The sequence below is a fragment of the Salvelinus namaycush genome, chromosome 3 (assembly GCF_016432855.1).
Source record: "Salvelinus namaycush isolate Seneca chromosome 3, SaNama_1.0, whole genome shotgun sequence".
NCBI lineage: Eukaryota > Metazoa > Chordata > Actinopteri > Salmoniformes > Salmonidae > Salvelinus > Salvelinus namaycush.
The window spans coordinates 35,390,559-35,410,715 of NC_052309.1; the positions used below are offsets into that span (position 1 = coordinate 35,390,559).

At 41.5% G+C, this 20,157-nt stretch overlaps 2 protein-coding genes across 2 annotated transcripts; one reads left to right on the forward strand and one right to left on the reverse strand.

Moving 5' to 3' along the window:
* Positions 1-381: 381 nt before the first annotated feature.
* Positions 382-3,381, forward strand: LOC120044342 (E3 ubiquitin-protein ligase RNF26-like). Its single transcript, XM_038988959.1, has 2 exons — positions 382-532; positions 880-3,381. Exon 2 carries the CDS (start codon positions 891-893, stop codon positions 2,292-2,294), a length of 1,404 nt encoding a protein of 467 aa, XP_038844887.1. The 5' UTR covers positions 382-532; positions 880-890; the 3' UTR covers positions 2,295-3,381.
* A 9,837-nt stretch (positions 3,382-13,218) lies between these two features.
* On the reverse strand, positions 13,219-19,458 carry mis12 (MIS12 kinetochore complex component). The gene is made up of 2 exons (XM_038988960.1): positions 19,401-19,458; positions 13,219-14,439 (listed from the first exon to the last, which is right to left on the reverse strand). The coding sequence occupies exons 1-2, from the start codon at positions 19,423-19,425 to the stop codon at positions 13,778-13,780; spliced, it is 687 nt and encodes a 228-aa protein (XP_038844888.1). The 5' UTR covers positions 19,426-19,458; the 3' UTR covers positions 13,219-13,777.
* Between the last annotated feature and the right edge of the window lie 699 nt (positions 19,459-20,157).

The window sequence follows — 20,157 nt, forward strand, 5'->3', positions numbered from 1 at the left end:
GTTTTGCGGTTGGCCACTGTCTAGCCAGGAAACACCAGAACATGGGAAACTATTGAAATATACATGTGAAAAGAAACTGTAATGGCACTAAATATGTATAAATATGTTTCCACTGTCCATGCAAAAACAGGATAATATGGACATGACAGCATGATAAAAAAATATCTATGATTAAGAGTATAAGGTCACTATGATTGGTGATAAACGAACTACTGTTACAATTTAATTATTAGTTAGAATATAATATTTGTATTTATCATTATTTTATTCTTTGTCGTTCTTATTTCTTTCACAGGCATCAAAGTTGAAGCAGTCACCATCACAAGATCTGAGTTCGATTATTTTGTCTAGATAGGCTTCTCAAAATTGAATCTTCCTGTCTGGTTGGTCGTGTTTACATGGATGGCTAAAATGACAGCGTCTTTAGATTGGAGCCTGCAAACATTTTTATTGATTGTGTCAACCAGGGTTTATGTCAATCCAATTATCCCATTGGTAGCAATTGGTTAGCGTGTTATATACGCTATGTAAGGTGAGATCCGTTTTCTATTTTAGCTGCTATAGCTAGATAGCATAATTTGCTAACTAGCTAGCTGATAGTGGGTGGGGTTTCCATTAGCATTAGAAGTAGCATACTAGAGATGTTTTTTCTTCAATGTGTCATTTTTCAAATTTCTGTTAATCTCAGTTCATGTTATGTCATTGGTAATCAGGAATTATAGCTTTAACTAGCCACTTAATAATGTTGCACAGCTTGAAAGTTAGCTAACTATGCTGCTTAGCCTAACTGATAGCATGCTAGCTAACTGGTGTGTAAGCAAGTTTTTAAACGTAAATGTAGTTCAATGGCAAACTTTAACACGTTCTTGTCTTCTGTAGGGAACACTAATATGGATGTAGTGAACTTTGCTTCCTGTGCCATTGGGAAATGCCTGGATACTTTTTGCCTTCTACTGGACTTGGTCATCTGGTTTGTGAATTGGCTAGGCCGACTTTTCTCCAACATGGGTTCATCAATGCACGACCTGCAAGTGGTCCCGAGTGGCTCCATCTTACTAGAATACTGGAACTGTGCACTGTTCTCTTTCCTCACTGTAACAGAGGTGGTCACAAGCACAGCACACGGAGCTTTCAATCTACTGGAGGGATGGCTTCAGACCTTAGGAGGGGTGTTCGAGAGTTTCAAAATGGTGGGCCACCTCTCTTCTCATGTTGCATGGCGCACCAAGGAGCTGCTACACCGCGGACTCCTGTCTGGACATACTGTGCTTAAACAGACTTGTGACGGTTTTAGCATCGCGTTCAGCCTCGTTCTCTACTTTGTCAACACTATCGTCAACATTCTCCTCATTGGTACCCAGAACTGCTTCTCTGCAATGGTAGGGGCCTGGGAGGCAGTGTCAGGCCCCCTGCATAAAGCCTTGGAGCTGGCCCTCACACTTCTCACCTTCCTATACAGCTGCCTGGTGGGCACCTCTGTACTGCTTTGGACACCCTGCCAACTAGCTCTTGAGTTTCTGGGCTCCCTCGGTCATGTCTTTATCACAGTATTCATGCTCAACATCTATGGCTTGCTCTTAACAGCGGTCATTGTTGCTTTGACCTTGCTATATCTCAACCCAGAGTTGCCTCGTCATGTGGCCCAGCAATGTCTTCACTTTGTCAACACAATCCCAGGAATGCTAAGTCTACAGAGAACCATCTATAGACTTTACCTGCTGGCCATGGAGCAAGCTCAAGCTCTTCAGGACAATGCTGCTGGACCACAGGCTATGGGGCAGGTGGCCCAAGCAAGACAGCCAAGGGGCAGAACAGTACAGCCTTCTGTGGACCAAGGTGGAGTGGGGCACCTAGTTCTGGATCCAAGGGCCCCAGGTATTCCTACTGACCATACAGGTACCCTTCTTCCCCCAGAACAGACTGGAAGAGAACAAGTGGAGTTATACTCAACACTTCAACACCTCGACACTAGGTGGGATGACATCAACCTTGACCCAGACCAATACCACCACCAGTCTACAACAAGGACTCCAGTGAAGCAGCAGCCTGCCTCTGGTCAAGGCAGCCAGGCCTCTCCAGTTGACACCGGCCTCCTCAGCCTATTGAAGGAGCATGAGGAGAGGAAGAAGTGTGTAATCTGTCAGGACAGGGTCAAGAACGTGTTGCTGCTGCCCTGCCGCCACCTGTGCCTGTGTCGCCACTGCTCGGCCATCTTGCTACAGCAGCCCCCCCAGCAGCACAGCTGTCCCCTCTGCCGACAGGCCATCACACAAACCATGGACGTCTTTCTCTGAGGGACCTGGTAGTGCACTTTGGGGTACCATTTCAGACATGCCCCCAGAGTTAAAGAGCGGGACACTGATAAATACATAGAAAGAAATGCAGCCAGTCTGAAAACAACTCCAGTTAGCATAATGGGGATGGCTTCAGCTTGACTTCCAATGGGCTTTAAAAGAGCTTCTGCCATATTACTTATTTCTTTTGTACATTTTAGATCTACGAACACTGAAGGGGAAGACTTTAAACTCAGGATAATGAGTGATGATAGACCTCCACAATGTATAGCTGTGCTGATAAAACACAACTCTTGTCCACTGTCATGTAAAAAATGGTACTGTATGTATGGTGCCTATTTAGTGGGGTGGAACATTCAGATAGACATGAATTTTATAGAATAGCATTGACTGTAGAGTTTTGTTGGCTCTGTGCAGTACATTGCTATCAATGCTCTAACCCAAATAAGCCCATAGGGTTTCTGATGCTCACACTTTGCTTCCACCAGTTCAATTAATTCATATTGCAGCTTGCATTTTAGGCGTTTGGTCCTTTAGGTCTAGTTTATATAATGTGGACATATCCTTGATGGTTTTCCACAGTTGCACTAACTATATTGCACTGGCTACGAAGCTGCTGTGCTGTCTTGTACAGTGAACAAAATATTACGTTTGTAATTGAATAGACTTTGAATACTTCCAGTTCCATCTTTCAGGCACATACTGTATGAGCGCTGCACCTGTACTGTCATATATTTTATATAGATAACTTATAAATGACTTATAGGCCTATAACAATGTATAAATTGTGAAGATGAGGAATAATCCCATTTGTTTGAGAACTAATAAATTCAGAGCGAACTAGACTAACACTGCTCTAATATATTTAAAGGAACTGATTATCATCCATACTGTATATGTATACTGGCAAAATGTTACACTACCTTAAGTTTGTGTTATGATTTGATGCACAAGGTCATGCATTTTTCTATGTTTTGTACTTATAAATGTTTTTTTAAGTTATTCAGATACATGTGTTGTCTATTCATTACCCTTGTCAATGTTTTTGTATCATATCAAATAAACATGCAACAGGCTATGCCTTGTAGGCTATAGTTCCATATTTTTCATGTGTATATGCCAGTGTGTATTTATTCATCAAAGCTGAAATCTACGGAAGTCCAGAGAGGACATATTCATAAAAAATATAATTCCCTCGTTATGTGGAGATCACGACTTATCTCATGATCACTACATACGAAAACAACTTTTGTTATGTTAGGCTTCTTGCAGACAGCCTACAAGGCAGCATCCTGATTTATCATTCTCTGAGGCTGCTATTGAATCTGATCAGGATGCCAGGAATAGATCACGCCCACTCTTGATCATATATACATAATGGACTGATTGCTAATCCGCCTGCAATGAGCTTTACCTATGAAACAGCCTAGAAGTCAGCATTTTGATTTACCATTCTCTGTTGAATCTGATCTAGCTCTGAGGCTGCTATTGAATCTGATCAGCCTGTCGGGAATGTAGCTCACCCACTCTGTAAATGTAAATATTATCCATAAAACATGAAGTGTCCCTTACAAGTATACACATATCAGTTATGCATGCTAACAATTAGCATAGATAACTGGCTAGCTAGCTAACAAGGCTAACTAGCTAGCTAGTTCGCGCACAAGACTAGCCAAGTTAGCTGTGTTGTTGCGTGCTGTGGTCTTGGGGGTGGCACACAACCTGGGAGACCGTGCTGCCTGTCAGGTATCGTTCAGGTCTTAAATGTCTCTTAGCTCAAAGGTAAGGGACAATTAACTTGCTAACATTCTAACTTATAAACTGATAATGAGCTCCAAACACAAATGAAAGCATGGTTAGCATGAAATGTACCATCCCTTAGTGTAGCAAACAATAAAAATGTATGCATTGATCCACCATGGGCGCTGCCGCCTCAGCCATACTGTCAATCTATCATCAATACCTCCACTCCTATTTATAGTTTCTCGGGATCTCAACAAAACAACTTTTATGTCGTGATCATGAGAAAATTGTTTTGATCTAGACAAAAAAACGTTTATGTCGTGATCATGAGAAAATGATTTTGATATTGTAAAGGATGGTTTTGTTCTCTTTTAACATAAATATATGCCTTATAGAAGTAGGACATGTTAATCACAAAACATAGTGTGACTGCAGAAAAGCTGTTGTTAATCTAGGGTGTCGACTGTGCAAACCACAAGGTTGAGACAAGATGGAAAAATGCTGAATAACAAGAAAACAGGAACTGAGGAATGTGTAGGGAAAATGCTGAATAACAAGAAAACAGGAACGGAGGAATGAGTAGAAACCAACAAATCAGCTCAATCTTCACAAGAACCATTCCGGACATTTCAATCCTGAGTGCTGTGACTGGACACCACCGATAGGCTAGCAAGTTTAAACCACGCTAAGCCTCTACTGTGACAGGCCAACTCTAAAGTTGGAACTAACTCTGGAACAGTATAAAATAAGATGTCTGTACTATTTCAGTCAGTTCTCTGCTTTACCCTGCGTGGTGATACAGTGAACCCGTATATACGAAAATTGCATTTACCATTCTGAGCTTATGTTAAATAAAAATACTTAAAGTATATTCGGTGACTTTGAATCACATTTTATCCTGATACCAGATTTGATTGACGCAACCTTTCACAATATCGACAAAACTATTGTTATGTTGTGATCATGAGATAAATAAATTGTCAACTCAACATGAGGGAATATTTTTTTTATTCATATGTCCTCTCTGGACTTCTGTAGAGATCTATATTTTAACCATCGATACAATTTGTCGAGGGTTGCGAATACATTAGTAACACTTCACCATACCTTTATTTGTCACATACTGGGGACTAAGCAAAACTGAAATGTTAACACCACTGCAGATGGTGTGTGTACGCCATAGGGCATGGTGGTAGACTATTCATATGCGTTTTATTCATTGACATAAATCTGGATGATGGATGTCTCACACACAGTGACCCCCAGATATTTTTGGCCAAGGAAATAAATATGCAAACAATGCAGTTTTAAGTGTTTCGCTGTTTTGGTAATCATATTCACTGTATGAGCTCTGATTTGTCATTGTGTCATTTTAATGGTACTGTGAGACTGGTGTGGGCTACAATGATCTTTCACCTGCTCCCCTGTCTACTATTCAATGTATGAAGAACAGTAGTTTAATACACAGCAGTTCCTTGGTTGAAAGTGCTTGAATCCAGGTTACACTGCAGTGCATTCTATCTGAGAAAAGTTTGTATTGGCTTTACACTTTATCCATCAACTAGTATGAAGCATTAAAACGTTCATAATTGATTGAATGCCACCCACACTCAGTCATTACTACCCCGTATTATCATTTAAACACCATTGGGGAATTGAATTCAGGCCTTACGTTTTTCTCTTTCAGCACAAGAGAAAGGACATGAGGGAACAGCAGGGGGGTAAACTGCCCCTTCCTTAGTGGGACGTCTTGCTCTTGAGGCTGGGGAGTGGCCCTGTTCTGCCCTACCTCTCTCTGGACCAGCCGTTATTCCCCTCCTGACCTGGCACTGGGCCAGCAGGGCTGCCATTACGGGGCCTTAGTTGGTTCTGGGGGGATAATTGGCCAGCAGGAGTCGTCTCTGGACCCTCCAGGCTGAGTGACAACTAGGAGAAAGAGAGCCGCGACTCCCCGTGTCCGCTGTGACAGCTGCCTCACCCAGCCACTCATGCCTCGCCCATTGTCTGAGGTGTCCTAATAGCTGCCTATGTAGAATAAAGAAAAAACATGCACGTCTTTTCATAATGAGGCATATTTTTGGAGGGTTTTGTCGTGAGGTGCAAATTGCACATTCTCATTGAAAGGTTTTGGTGTCCCATCAGTTCATGCTGACCTCAAAATTGCCAACAGACTATTTGCTTCACCATAATTTCCTATCGCCTCAATGTACACAGTGGATACCTTTAAGGACACATTAAGGATACCTTTTCTTTCCATGACAGACTGACCAGGTGAAAGCCATGATCTCTTATTGATGTCACTTGTTAAATCCACTTCAATCAGTGTAGATGAAGGGGAGACAGGTTAAAGAAGGATTTTTAAGCCTTGAGACAATTAAGACATGGATTGTGTGTGTGTGCCATTCAGGGGGTGAATGGGCAAGAGAAAAGATTTAAGTGCCTTTGAACAGGGTATGGTAGTAAGTGCCAGGCGCACCGGTTTGTGTCAAGAACTGCAACGCTGCTGGGTTTTTCACAGTTTCCCATGTGTATCAAGAATGGTCCGCCACCCAAAGAACATCCAGCCAACTTGACACAACTGAGGGAAGCTTTGGAGTCAACATGGGCCAGCATCCCTTTGCAACTTCATATTAGGATGGTGTCCTTTATGTTTTGTACACTCAGTGTATATTCAAATTAGACCTCTTCAGAGACTGTATTCTATGTCCATCTCTAGCTGTCCATTGCCTGTCCGTAAAGTCAAGTGTCGGGAGTTTTGGTAACCATGGAGCTCCATATAGACAGAGAGAAGCTCGGGGGGGGGGGTCCTCCTCCACTCCCAGACTGCGGGCCAGGCAGAGCGGGTGGGTGCGTAGGAGGGCTTTTGTCTTCTCCTCTCCCTAACTCTAGTGGGCTGCCAGCCAGGATAATTCAATCTGTCACCAGCTGTCTGCTAGGCTGTACCAGGGCCAGTCCCTCCCCCTCACTGCCCACCACTCTCTGACTGGGTCAGGTCACACCCCAAAGGCCAAGGGATGAGCCTCTGTCTGCTGGGAAGCCCTGTTCCAGGTTATCCACAATTAAATGGTGGAAAATAAGCCTACTTACAAAGTAGCAAACCGTCCCTAACTATAGTATCTGTTTACAGGCACGATGCATCATGGAGTATTGGTGCTAACTATTTATTGAAACTACTTTATGTTGTAATTTAGGCAGTATGTTGCCATTTTTTAATTGCTCCAAAAAACAAATATAATGAGAATGTTTATTTATCAAGGTTCAGATCCTAGATAAATATTTTTCTATAATCACGCTTGATACTTTGTGTTAAGTTTTTTTTTCTTTCTCAAAAGTCTGAAATGTTTCCTTATATTTTGCCAAAAAATTACAAGCTTGAAATTGGGGTTTCACAGTTATTTGGGAACAGAAGTATGTTTTAATTGATTTTACACTCAGGAAAATTTGGAATTTTTTGCCACCGCCCCAGAAGACAGAAAATCCCTTTGAGGCAAAAGCCTAAAAAGTGATGGTATTGTTAGCTTTCCAGAATCCCTGAGCTGCTGCTAAGAAATGACTAGAGTCTGCTTGTATTTGTGCCAGTCTTTTCTTTCAACCGAGACCTTTGAGAAATATCCCCAAGCTGTGAGCTGGACATCTAAATGGTAGGCAGAAACCACCTTGTCTCTATTGTCCTAGCAGTAAACATAGATCAGAGTATAACATCAGTGTAATTACAAGCTCAGGCTCAACTGGCCAGTAAAAACAAATAGAAAAGCTATGGGAACAGTGGTGTCTGGGGTATATGAAGGCGAAGGTTAACCAGTAGCCTTGTTCCATTAGGAGGCTAGGGAAAGGAGCAGCAGCAGGAGAGCAATGGCCTTTCAGCACCCTGGAGAGCAGGCCAGTGCCACCCCAATCCAATGACACAGTCTGTCCTCAAAGGGCAGCCACGGAGGAACAAAGGCTTGGAGACCGTTGGGAGGGGATACACAGGAAAATAAATGTAATTGAACATACTGGATTGGGGAAATGTGTTTTGTGGCCAACAGAAATTCCCAATACAGTTCTGTAATTGTAGGCATATGACAAGGAAAACTATGGTGGAATCAATGAATTCTACATCAAAATACACGACATGACCAAAAGTATGTGGACATCTGCTCGTCGAACATCTCCTTCCAAAATCATGGGCATTAACATGGAGTTGGTCCCATCTTTGCTGCTATAAAAGCCTCCACTCGTCTGTGAAGGCTTTCCACTAGATGTTGGAACATTGCTGCAGGGACTTGCTTCCATTCGGCCACAAGAGCATTACGGAGGTCGGGCACTGATGTTGGGTGATTAGGGGTTCGATGGGGTTGAGGTTAGGGCTCTGTGCAGGCCAGTCAAGTTCTTCCACACCGATCTGGCCAAACCATTTCTGTATGGACCTCGCTTTGTGCATGGGAGCATTGTCATGCTGAAACAGGAAAGGGCCTTCCCCAAACTGTTGCCGCAAAGTTGGAAGCACAGAATGGTCTAGAATGTTATTGTATGCTGTAGCATTAAGATTTCCCTTCACTGGATCTAAGGGGCTTAGCCCGAACCAACAGGCCCAGACCATTATTCCTCCTCCACCAAACTTTACAGTTGGCACTATGCAATCGGGCAGGTAGCGTTCTCCTGGCATCTACCAAACCCAGATTCGTCCATCGGACTGCCAGATGGTGAAGCGTGATTCATCACTCCAGAGAACATGTTTCCACTGCTCCAGAGTCCAATGGCAGCAAGCTTTATACCACTCCAGCTGACGCTTGGCATTGCGCATGGTGATATTAGGCTTGCTCGGACATGAAAACCAATTTCATGAAGCTCCCGACGAAAAGTTATTGTGCTGACGTTGCTTCCAGGTGCAGTTTGGAACTTGGTAGTGAGTGTTGCAACCGAGGACAGACAATTTTTACGCGCTACGCGCTTTAGCGGTCCCGTTCTGTGAGCTTGTGTGGCCTACCACTTCGCGGCTGAGCCATTGTTGCTCCTAGACGTTTCCACTTTACAATGACAGCACTTACAGTTGACCAGGGCACCTCTAACTGGGCAGAAATTTGACAAACTGACTTGTTGGAAAGGTGGCATCCTATGACAGTGCCAAGTTGAAAGTCACTGAGCTCTTCAGTAAGGCCCTTCTACTGCCAATCTATGGAGATCGCATGGATGTGTGCTCGATTTTATACACCTGTCAGCAAAGGGTATGGCTGAAATAGACAAATCCACTCATTTGAAGGGGTGTCCACATACTTTTGTATCTATAGTGTTTGTGACTAGACTTTTATTCATTTCATTTAAGAAATGTTTGTTTCAACTCCACCAAAAATGGCACATAGCTGGTGAAAGAAGGCTACGCTTGGCTACTTCAGAATGCTGTTTGACTGTCTGGAAGAAACTTAAAGCACCTAAGGTGAATAACAAGCATAGTTTCTGCTGCCTGCATTTTCTGGTTGCTATAGGAACGCGAGTGTAGTTGAAACCACAGAAACCCTGAATTTGTGTAATCATTGCTTGAGTGTGGGGAACTCATGCCAGGGTTATTCCCCATGTGCCATGCTGAATAAAGATGAATTCTCTTTTTAATCCATGTTCTGCCAGCCACAAGCGTACTGAAACATACTGTACCCTCAGAGTTTTTTAAATTTTTTTTTTTTTTTTTTTACCTTTATTTAACTAGGCAAGTCAGTTAAGAACAAATTCTTATTTTCAATGACGGCCTAGGAACAGTGGGTTAACTGCCTGTTCAGGGGCAGAACGACAGATTTGTACCTTGTCAGCTCGGGGATTTGAACTTGCAACCTTTCGATTACTAGTCCAACGCTCTAACCACTAGGCTACCCTGCCGCCCCAAATGTGCCTAGTAATGTGCCTAATGTGCCTAAAGTAATGTGCCTTTTATGTCCATGTAAGAATTGGACAGAATATATTTTTTATATAAATGTGCATATTTGAGTCTTATGTGTCTATAATTCAACTGGGCCACTATGTAAACCTGAGTGGGACCAAATTGTGTACGTTTCTCAACGAGGAAATAACTAGCTAAAAGTAGCAAAAACTGTTTAGCCAGTTTTGTTTAACCAGCAATTTATGTATGCATAATTGAGCAGCTATTTTCCATTGATTGGCTGCATAAATTGTCCATGTAAGTTTAGCCCAAGGAGAACTTTCCACAAGCCCTATTGATCATCCATTACTCATACACTTTATGATCTTATCTCAACATCACATTTTCTAAAAGGACTTACCAATAGATGGAAGCACAATGGAAACGGACAAGAGATCATAAAGAATTGGAACTACCTGATTTAAAAAATAAATAATATGTTTGCATATTCACACTACAGGCCTTCTGTAATCACAATTGTAAATTGTTCAACATGCTCTTGAACAGTGCTGGAAAAAGTACCCAATTTTCATACTTGAGTAAAAGTAAAGATACCTTAATAGAAAATGACTCAAGTAAAATTGAAAGTAACCCAGTAAAATAATACTTGAGTAAAAGTCTAAAAGTATTTGGTTTTAAATATACTTAAGTATCAAAAGTAAAAGTATAAATCATTTCTAATTCCTTATATTAAGCAAACCAGATGGCACAATGTTTATTTATTTATTTACCAATAGCAGGGGGCACACTCCAACACTCAGACATCATTTACAAACGAAGCATTTGTGTTTAGTGAGCCGCCAGATCAAAGGCAGTAGGGATGTTCTCTTGGTAAGTGTGTGAATTGGACCATTTTCCTGCTAAGCACTGAAAATGTAATGAGTACTTTTGGGTGTCACGGCAAATGTATGGAGTAAAAAGTACATTAATTTCTTTAGGAATGTAGTGGAGTAAATTTTTTTTCGAAAATATAAATAGTAAAGTAGACACCCCCCCAAAAAAACTTAAGTAGTACTATGAAGTATTTTCACTTAAGTACTTTACACCACTGTTCAAATAAAGTCAAATTCTTTCCCTTCTTTTGATCTCTGAATCACATTTGAGTTACTTCACTATGTCAGTATTCACATTATGCAATTTAACTGAAAATAAAGCTTACATTTCTGTAGCTACATCAGCATAAGACCTAGCCAACCGTAGAGAAACCTCTGACTAGACCCACAATATTGATCATACTACCCTCCTTGCATATCATGACATTCAAGATGTCACCCCTGAAGAGTCACTCTTCTCATTGTGCACAGGTCATGAGTAATAAGGGCACCAAGCAAACCTGCACATACTCAAATCAGCATTATCCCTGTATCCCCCATTGCACTGAGAAAGAGCTCTCACTCTATCACTAAACTAATGGGGTCTCTCTTCCCCCACTCCACCCTTCTTAATCACCCCATCCCAGATTGAACTTCATTAACATTGCCCTCCTGCCTCACTCACTGGCTCCCTATCTGACAGAAAAACTATTTTGTGCCCACTCAGGGATAGCTGCTACTCTGCAGCCCTGTCAGCAATGTGTCCTGGCTGAGTGAGAAGGTGGAAAAAGAAAGATAAGTTATTTATCAGTGGACTTGAGCCCCAGTGTAATCCAAGAGTGGCAGGGTAGGGAGAGAGGGGGATTGGGGAGATGCAAAGAGGGAATGGGAAAGAAGGGGATTGAAGAGAGAGGAAGAAGGAACGAGAGAGAAAGGTGGGCTTACAGTAGGCAGCCGGTCCAGTCTTCCCATTCCACCCTACTGATGAGAGGCTCCATCCCTGCATCCTTGGGCTCGTTTGGGTGCCCCCCTGCTGCTTTGGCTTTAACGGGAGAGAGAGATGAAAGAGAGAGAGAGGGTGGGGCTGCTAACCCAGTCCCCCCTCCCCCATATTCAGACCCCTCACTGCTCTCATCCTTTTTATTCTGCTCAGGCTCAGTGCTAGCCCTCCAGCAGCACTACTTCTAAGACATGTCACTTTTTGGGAGAGCAGAACTACTGTACAGTATACTCTATGTACCATAACATTCACAATAGTTGTATGGAAATTTGGCAAAAATGTAATACATTTTTCAGACGGTACCAATTCTTTGTGATCTAAGTTTCCATTGTGCATACTCACATCTACTGCATCGGATAAATACTTAGTGCTTTTAGACGTCTTGGAATTGTGAGGTGGCTGTGGAACATTCATACATAATAAACCACAAAATTGATATGCTGAGTAGACTAAGATGTGAAAGTATTATTTGAACTTTATTTAACTAGGCAAGTCAAAAGGCCTCCTGTGGGGACGGGGGCTGAGATAAAAAATAAAATAAAATGACAAAACACATCACAAGAGACAACACAACACAACATAAAGAGAGACCTAAGACAACAACATAGCAAGGCAGCAACACATGACAACAGTGTGGTAGAAACAAAACATGGTAGCAGCACAAAACATGGTACAAACATTATTGGGCAGACAACAGCACAAAGAAGGTAGAGACAACAATACATTACGCAAAGCAGCCACAACTGTCAGTAAGAGTGTCCATGATTGAGTCTTTGAATGAAGAGATTGAGCTAAAAGTATCCCAAGGCGTCAGAAATCAAAAGAAACCAGACATATGTCTCATGTTTAATTATGAGCATGAAAAGGCTGGAACCCGACTTCACAGACATGTTATGCTACTTTGATGTTACCTGACTGGATCCACCACAACAGGCTAACAATTGATTCAAATAATTATACAATGAATTTAGAATTGGGTTGTGTGCATGCATGTAAATGTGCATCTGGACATACTGAAAAGAAAAAAATAATTTTGTGAACAGAAACTCTTCTTACAGCATGTCCCCAGCACCAGAACATGTTGGATGTCCAATGCATATTGCCTTGTTTGGAGGGAAATCTGTACACCTATTTGAATGTACTCTCTGCTGGTAAAATGTAGGCCAACATTCAATTAAATGTGTTTTTATTGTACTTTTTAAACATAGGAATGTAATTATAGCCTGGTATCCATTAACAGGAAGGACCCTTTGTGAATATGGAGCCTGGGGTTCCAGCCATGGACATCACACAACTGTATGATCACTGCTGGGACTCCCACCAAGACCATACTGTCAGAGCAGCCCACTGTCAAACCAGCTACTTATCAGTCAGTCAACATCATACAGCATTAGATATCACAGACAAGACTGCATCTGACAGAGAGACCATGATGAGAAAGGATTGGAATGATTTAAATGATACCGGATTTAAATCAGATGCGATTGCACAATTACACTTTTATTCATTCAAAATTATTAAAGTGTTGTACATTTATAATGATTTTGCCAAAAAGATATTACGGCAAAGATATCAAAAATAATTCACACTGTACAATGGCACTGCTTGGTCAATATACATTTGAGATGGCAATAACAAACCAATGCTTCCCCCTTGTGGTGACTATGGCTCCAAAGTTCATTCACTAATTAACATACATTTATAAAAAATTATTTTCAAAGATCCAGAGTTAAGACTGGGAGATAAAAAAAAAAAAGACTAACTGCTTGAGCCTCTTACTACTCAAATTGTGGATAATATATTTTGAATGTATAGAAAACCATCAAAAAGTAAATGTATCAAACCAAAGATGAATTATGGTTTAAAAACTGCTCACATTCTTGTTTGTAAGACTTGTGTCTGACAAATTGTATAATTGTTAATACATCCAAAAGGCATAGAATTCTATTTGTCTTATGTCTGACAGAGGGCGCTATTCCAAGTCAGAATTTTGCCACACCTGCAACCTACCCTTCTCACAACACCACTAACAAGTATTTTACACCATGTGGGTCCATCCTACTGACGAGTCCTCATCCAGTCTTTTGCTTTTCTTATTGATCTCTCCAATGACAGCCTGCAGTTTCTTGACCGACTGCATCATCACACAGAAGCTGTTGTGAAAGCTGCCCATTCCGTCCTTCATCCATGCTGCCTGTAGTTCTCCAATCCATCTCAGGATCCCATCCAGCTGCTCTTGGACCTCTCTTTGCTCCTCAAGTTCAGCCAGCAAGGCCTGCCTGGCACACACTTCCACTTGGTACGCTTGTTGCAGCTCCGCCAGGGAAGACTCCAGCTTAAGAACCTCCTCTAAACGTTGAGGGTACTTTTTGTGTGGCTGGTCGTCAGGCAGCAACACATTAGGCGGGACTGAGAGGACGTTGTTGACCAAAACGGTTTCCATGCGACCAGACAGACGCTTGAAGCGTTCCTGAAGGAATATCTGCAACTTTTGGGTGCATTCTCTTGCCCTTAAACGTAGTTGCTCTCCATTTGGTTCAGTCCCGCTTAGTTTTCTCACGAACACTGCTTCTACGACAAGCAGCAATTCATTCAGGCAGTCCTGAAAGGCACTGTATACTCTCACCATGCAGGTCTGAGGGGTGAAACCAAAGAACTGTGCCTCGTACAGCTTGAGGGAGGAGGGAGACATTGCCTCCTCTAGAAAAAAAGAAGGCAGAATATTGTCTTTACATTGGGATGCACAGGGTTCATACATATTTTGACAGATAGAATTTCCTTGACAAACTGTTGGCGGCATTACCAACAATTGGCGCTTCCTTTTTATACGTACATAAAAAAGTTAGCGTAATGTGGTATCGACACTGGAAGGCTGCTCTCTGATCCCATGCACCATTTCCTGTCGTTATGCAAGGCACTTAACCCCCCCCCAAGTACTACATTTGCACACACTGTATATAGATTTTTTCTATTGTGTTATTGACTGTATGTTTGTTTATCCCATGTGTAACTCTGTGTTGTTGTTTTTGTCGCACTGCTTTGCTTTATCTTGGCTAGGTCGCAGTTGTAAATGAGAACTTGTTCGCAACTGGCCTACCTGGTTAAATAAAGGTGAAATAAAATAATTATTTTTTAAAGTAGAATACCTGTTACGCAACTGTATAAAACATGTGGTCAATCCTCAGTGTGGAGAGCTACTGGGTGTGCAGGCTCTTGATTAAGCCCTGCTTAAAACACATCTGAGACAGTTTATCTAGGTCCGGTTGAGCAGCTAATTTCTAAAATGTGGTTTGTTAGAAGGGGACTGGAATAAAAGTCTGCACACCCATTAGCTCTCCTGGGGGATGGTTGACCACCCTTGATTGCAACAAAATAGGTTTTATGCCTTTTGAAATAATTAGCTCATTCAATATATCAAAGATCGAATGACTATGGTAAGCTACAAATCACTATATTCAGCTAAAGCAAGCCCACATATTTTCTTCAGGAAATGTACCTATTCAACTTTAGTCAAATTTACCTTAGAAGTGTTTACATTGCAGGCTGACTAGCGTCTACTGAGTTGCAATGTCCCATGTATTTGATCCCCAAATCATCTGCTAGTATCTACAAAACAAGTTGAAGCCACATAATCCAAAAGGCCACATCAAATATTTTTTCCCAAAATAACTGTTTGTGATTCACAAATTATTATTTTCATTCACATGATTCGATTCACCGCGATCGAACCAAATCGCAGCTAATGCAATGGCGAAGTGAATCGTTCGTTTCGTCAAAAAGAATAGTTTAAATTATTAATGAAACAAGAAAATTGTTTAAAAAAAAAGCAAATCAACTTTGTATGGCCTTATTTGCAAGTATCGGTGGATTTTTGGGGGGGACATGACGAGAACAATGCATACAAATAATAGCTAAACAGCTAACTATAGGGTACAATATATGTTTTTGAATTGGCTACCTAGTTAGTCTGTTCTCTATAATATTTCATAGGCTACGTCTGTCTACCTGCTGCTGCAATGTGCGACTGTCTCTCTCTCCTTGGGCAAAGATCCACTCTTCTCGCACACATGCATAAATTACTATTATATATTTTTTTTTTATGTAACTAGCAAGTCAGCTAAGAACAAATTATTATTTACAATGACGGCCTACACCGGCCAAACCCGGACGACACTGGGCCAATTGTGCGCCGCCCTATGGGACTCCCAATCACGGCCGGTTGTGATACAGCCTGGATTCGAACCAGGGTGTCTGTAGTGACGCCTCTAGCACTGAGATGCAATGCCTTAGACCGCTGCTCAACTCGGGAGCATCACATGCAAGTGATGCGTGCAAATAGACACTAAAGTGTCATGCTGATCCTGGCTGATATGTATATTTTTTATTTGATTGATCAAAATGTTCAAAAATTTGCCTAAATAAAACCACATTAATATAAAATATAAAATTCATTTTCAGGACTTTTCAGATTTTATAATTTTACCAAAACGTTTCCAGGCCTGGAAAACTATTTTAAAATGCCATGACTTTTCATGACAGTACAAACCCTGGATGGAGAACTGTATTTATATTGGTTAATCCTGCGGTCTATCTATTCCTTCAACGACCACATTGGAAATAGGGCCCAAGTTCTGTACAAGTTCCTCTTGGCTCTAATGTGCTTTGTACAAATGTAACCAGTCAAAACATGTACAACTGGCTCATTCTCTCCTTTCCCCTGGTTGTAAAATGTGTTGCTGATATATAGAAAAGAGTTCAGACATTATGATCTGGTTGGATAACATCAACAATAATCACTTTTTATAGTTAACCTCAGGTTTATAGCAATAAAACTACAATCAACTGACCAAACATTCCTGTACTGTAGTTAAAACTACCTAGCTAGCTAGCTATGTTGTTTCACAAAATATGTCATGCAATAGCTATTAAAAATACAGTATCACCTAGTAAGACTACTACTCTGTTCCAGCTGGCTGATGGGCGTTAATACACTGAACAAAAATATACAACTGCAACATGTAACGAGTTGGTGCCATGTTTCATGAGCTGAAATGACACCCCCAGGTGGTGAGGGTAGGAAACAACATCTCCACCCCGCTGAGCCTCAACACTGGGGCCCCACAAGGGTGCGTTCTCAGCCCTCTCCTGTACTCCCTGTTCACCCATGACTGCCATGGCCATGCACGCCTCCAACTCAATCATCAAGTTTGCAGTGGTAGGCTTGATTACCAACAACGATGAGACGGCCTACAGGGAGGAGGTGAGGGCCCTCGGAGTGTGGTGTCAGGAAAATAACCTCACACTCAACATCAACAAAACAAAGGAGATGATCGTGGACTTCAGGAAACAGCAGAGGGAGCACCCCCCTATCCACATCGACGGGACAGCAGTGGAGAAGGTGGAAAGTTTTCAGTTTCTTGGCATACACATCACGGACAAACTGAAATGGTCCACCCACACAGACAGCGTGGTGAAGAAGGCACAACAGCGCCTCTTCAACCTCAGGAGGCTGAAGAAATTTGGCTTGTCACCAAAAACACGCACAAACTTTTACAGATGCACAATCGAGAGCATCCTGTCGGGCTGTATCACCACCTGGTACGGCAACTGCTCCGCCCACAACCGTAAGGCTCTCCAGAGGGTATTGAGGTCTGCACAACGCATCACCGGGGGCAAACTACCTGTCCTCCAGGACACCTACACCACCCGATGTCACAGGAAGGCCAAAAAGATCATCAAGGACAACAACCACCCGAGCCACTGCCTGTTCACCCTGCAATCATCCAGAAGGCGAGGTCAGTACAGGAGCATCAAAGCTGGGACCGAGAGACTGAAAAACAGCTTCTATCTCAAGGCCATCAGACTGTTAAACAGCCATCACTAACATTGAGTGGCTGCTGCCAACATACTGACTCAAATCTCTAGCCACTTAATAATAAAAAATTGGATGCAATAAATGTATCACTAGTCACTTTAAACAATGCCACTTTATATAATGTTTACATACCCTACATTACTCATCTCATATGTATATACTGTACTCTATACCATCTACTGCACCTTGCCTAAACCGTTCGGGCCATCACTCATCCATATATTTATATGTACATATTCTTATTCATTTCTTTACACTTGTGTGTATAAGGTAGTTGTTGTGAAATTGCTAGATTACTTGTTAGATATTACTGCATGGTCGGAACTAGAAGCACAAGTATTTTGCTACACTCGCATTAACATCTGCTAACCATGTGTATGTGACCAATAACATTTGATTTAAAATTTAAAAAAATAGACATTTTCCATATGCACAAAAAGCTTATTTCGCTCAAATTGTGCACACATACATCCCTGTTAGTGAGCATTTCTCCTTTGCTAAAATAATCCATCCACCTGACAGGGGTGGCATATCAAAAAGCTGATTAAACAGCATGATCATTGCACAAGTGCAGCTTGTGCTGGGGACAATAAAAGGCCAATAAAATGTGTAGTTGTAAAAACAATACCACAGATATCTCAAGTTAAGGGAGCATGCAATTGGCACGATGACTGCAGGAATGTCCACTAGAGCTGTTGCCAGAGAATTTAATGTTAAGTTTGTTTTAGAGAATTTGGAAGTATGTTCAACCAGCCTCACAACAGCGGAGGCACACGCGCGGTCTGGTCAGCATGTAAGGGCAGCCCTTAGCCAATGTATATTGGCCATATACCCCCTTGGGCCTTATTGCTTAAATAATTGTCATGGCTAACATATCACCATGGTGAAACTTGCACTACTGTAGATCTGCAATAATTTGATGGTCAAACTTGCCAGCCAACGAGAAAAGCAAGGTGAAACAATTCAGGCATTCTTGAAAGTCAGAACAATCTTTTATATCTTTAAAAATATATTTCGCAAGACATAGGCATTTTAATAGTTAAGGTGACATCACGTGTCCCGCGTACATTGAAAATGATTCGGCAATCATAATATATTCGAAAAACACCGTTTCGATCATCACTTGTCACAATAAAGAAAGTTCGCCCTCTGTCAAACAGATAAAAATGATGTCGATCTTTAGTTTAGAAAATGTCTCCCATCTGCCGTTTCTATTACACGTCGCAATTACATTTATTTTGTCGAATAAACCTGCGTTAATGGAAACCTGCCTAGGATTTGTATTAAAGTTACTTTATGGGGGGAGCACTGATATAATTACGGAGCATTTTCTAAATTCAAACGAATAGCCTGCAACTAGACATGACATGCCACTAGACACGTTTAGAAGACACTGGTTGTCTTCCAATTGGGAAATTGAGGAAATATTGAAAATTCCCTGTGCTACGCTAAACATTAGCTACCTAACATGTATCGGCTAATGGAAGATCACATTAGGCCGTTACAGTCTACTAGTTAATCACGCAAGCCACTTCTAAACACCTTGCCGACCTAAGAAACAACTAGGCTAGCTAGTAGAGTCAGATGAATGATCAATATCTTTGGAGTAGCTAGTTAGTTCACGTTAGCTGGCTACATAGTCTATTACGATGACTACGGACGCGTCGAGGAATGCATTTTAGTACGAAACACATACTATTGGCGTTAATGGATAGGCAACAATTGACATATACTGGAATGTCTATTCGTAAACAATTAATAATTGTCTTATTATTTTGCCCCTTACCCTCACTGGTTATGTACTCCGCCATTTCCAAATTTCCCGCGCCCTTTTTGTCTGTAGTCGTCAGCTGGTACTACAAGATGTTGCATTCACAGTATCGCCGTCTACTTTTCTGGCGGAGCACATAACACATCGTTGGTTGAATTTAGAACTCCGTGGGTGAACCAGGAAGAGACGGGCTTTGTGGACCACAAGGCACAAGTACCATTGTGGAGACCCAAGAAGCCCAACGACGAACCATATCAACATTTTCACACACAACAATTAAAAGGCATTAAAGTACAATTGGATTTTTATTTTGTAACTATTTGAAATAGACCACATTTCTTTGGCTGCCTATGTAACATTTATAACTGAGAATTGAGACCGCATATTGGGCAGCTAGAATGACAAAAACAGATTTTATTAAAGACATAGCTTAGAATTTCTAAATAGAAGGCTAGGTATGGCTCTTGTCTAGACATAACATCACTAACGTTAATAATATTGTATCGTTGTAAAATCTCCATGTCATTATGACGCAACAATAAGGCTAGAACTATAGAACCAAAGAAATAACCATTATCCTGTACTTTTTTAACTCTTCAAAATTGGACGAAAATCATGGAGGAGAGGTAATACTGAATCCGGCCAACAGTTGAGTTAGAAAATGATATGTAGCTAAAAGTGTTTCTGTATCAGTAGAAAAGTAGGCCTACTCACTAGTATTAACTAGATTATACCAGGTAGCCTGAGAGTAACTGAAATTTGAAATCTGGCA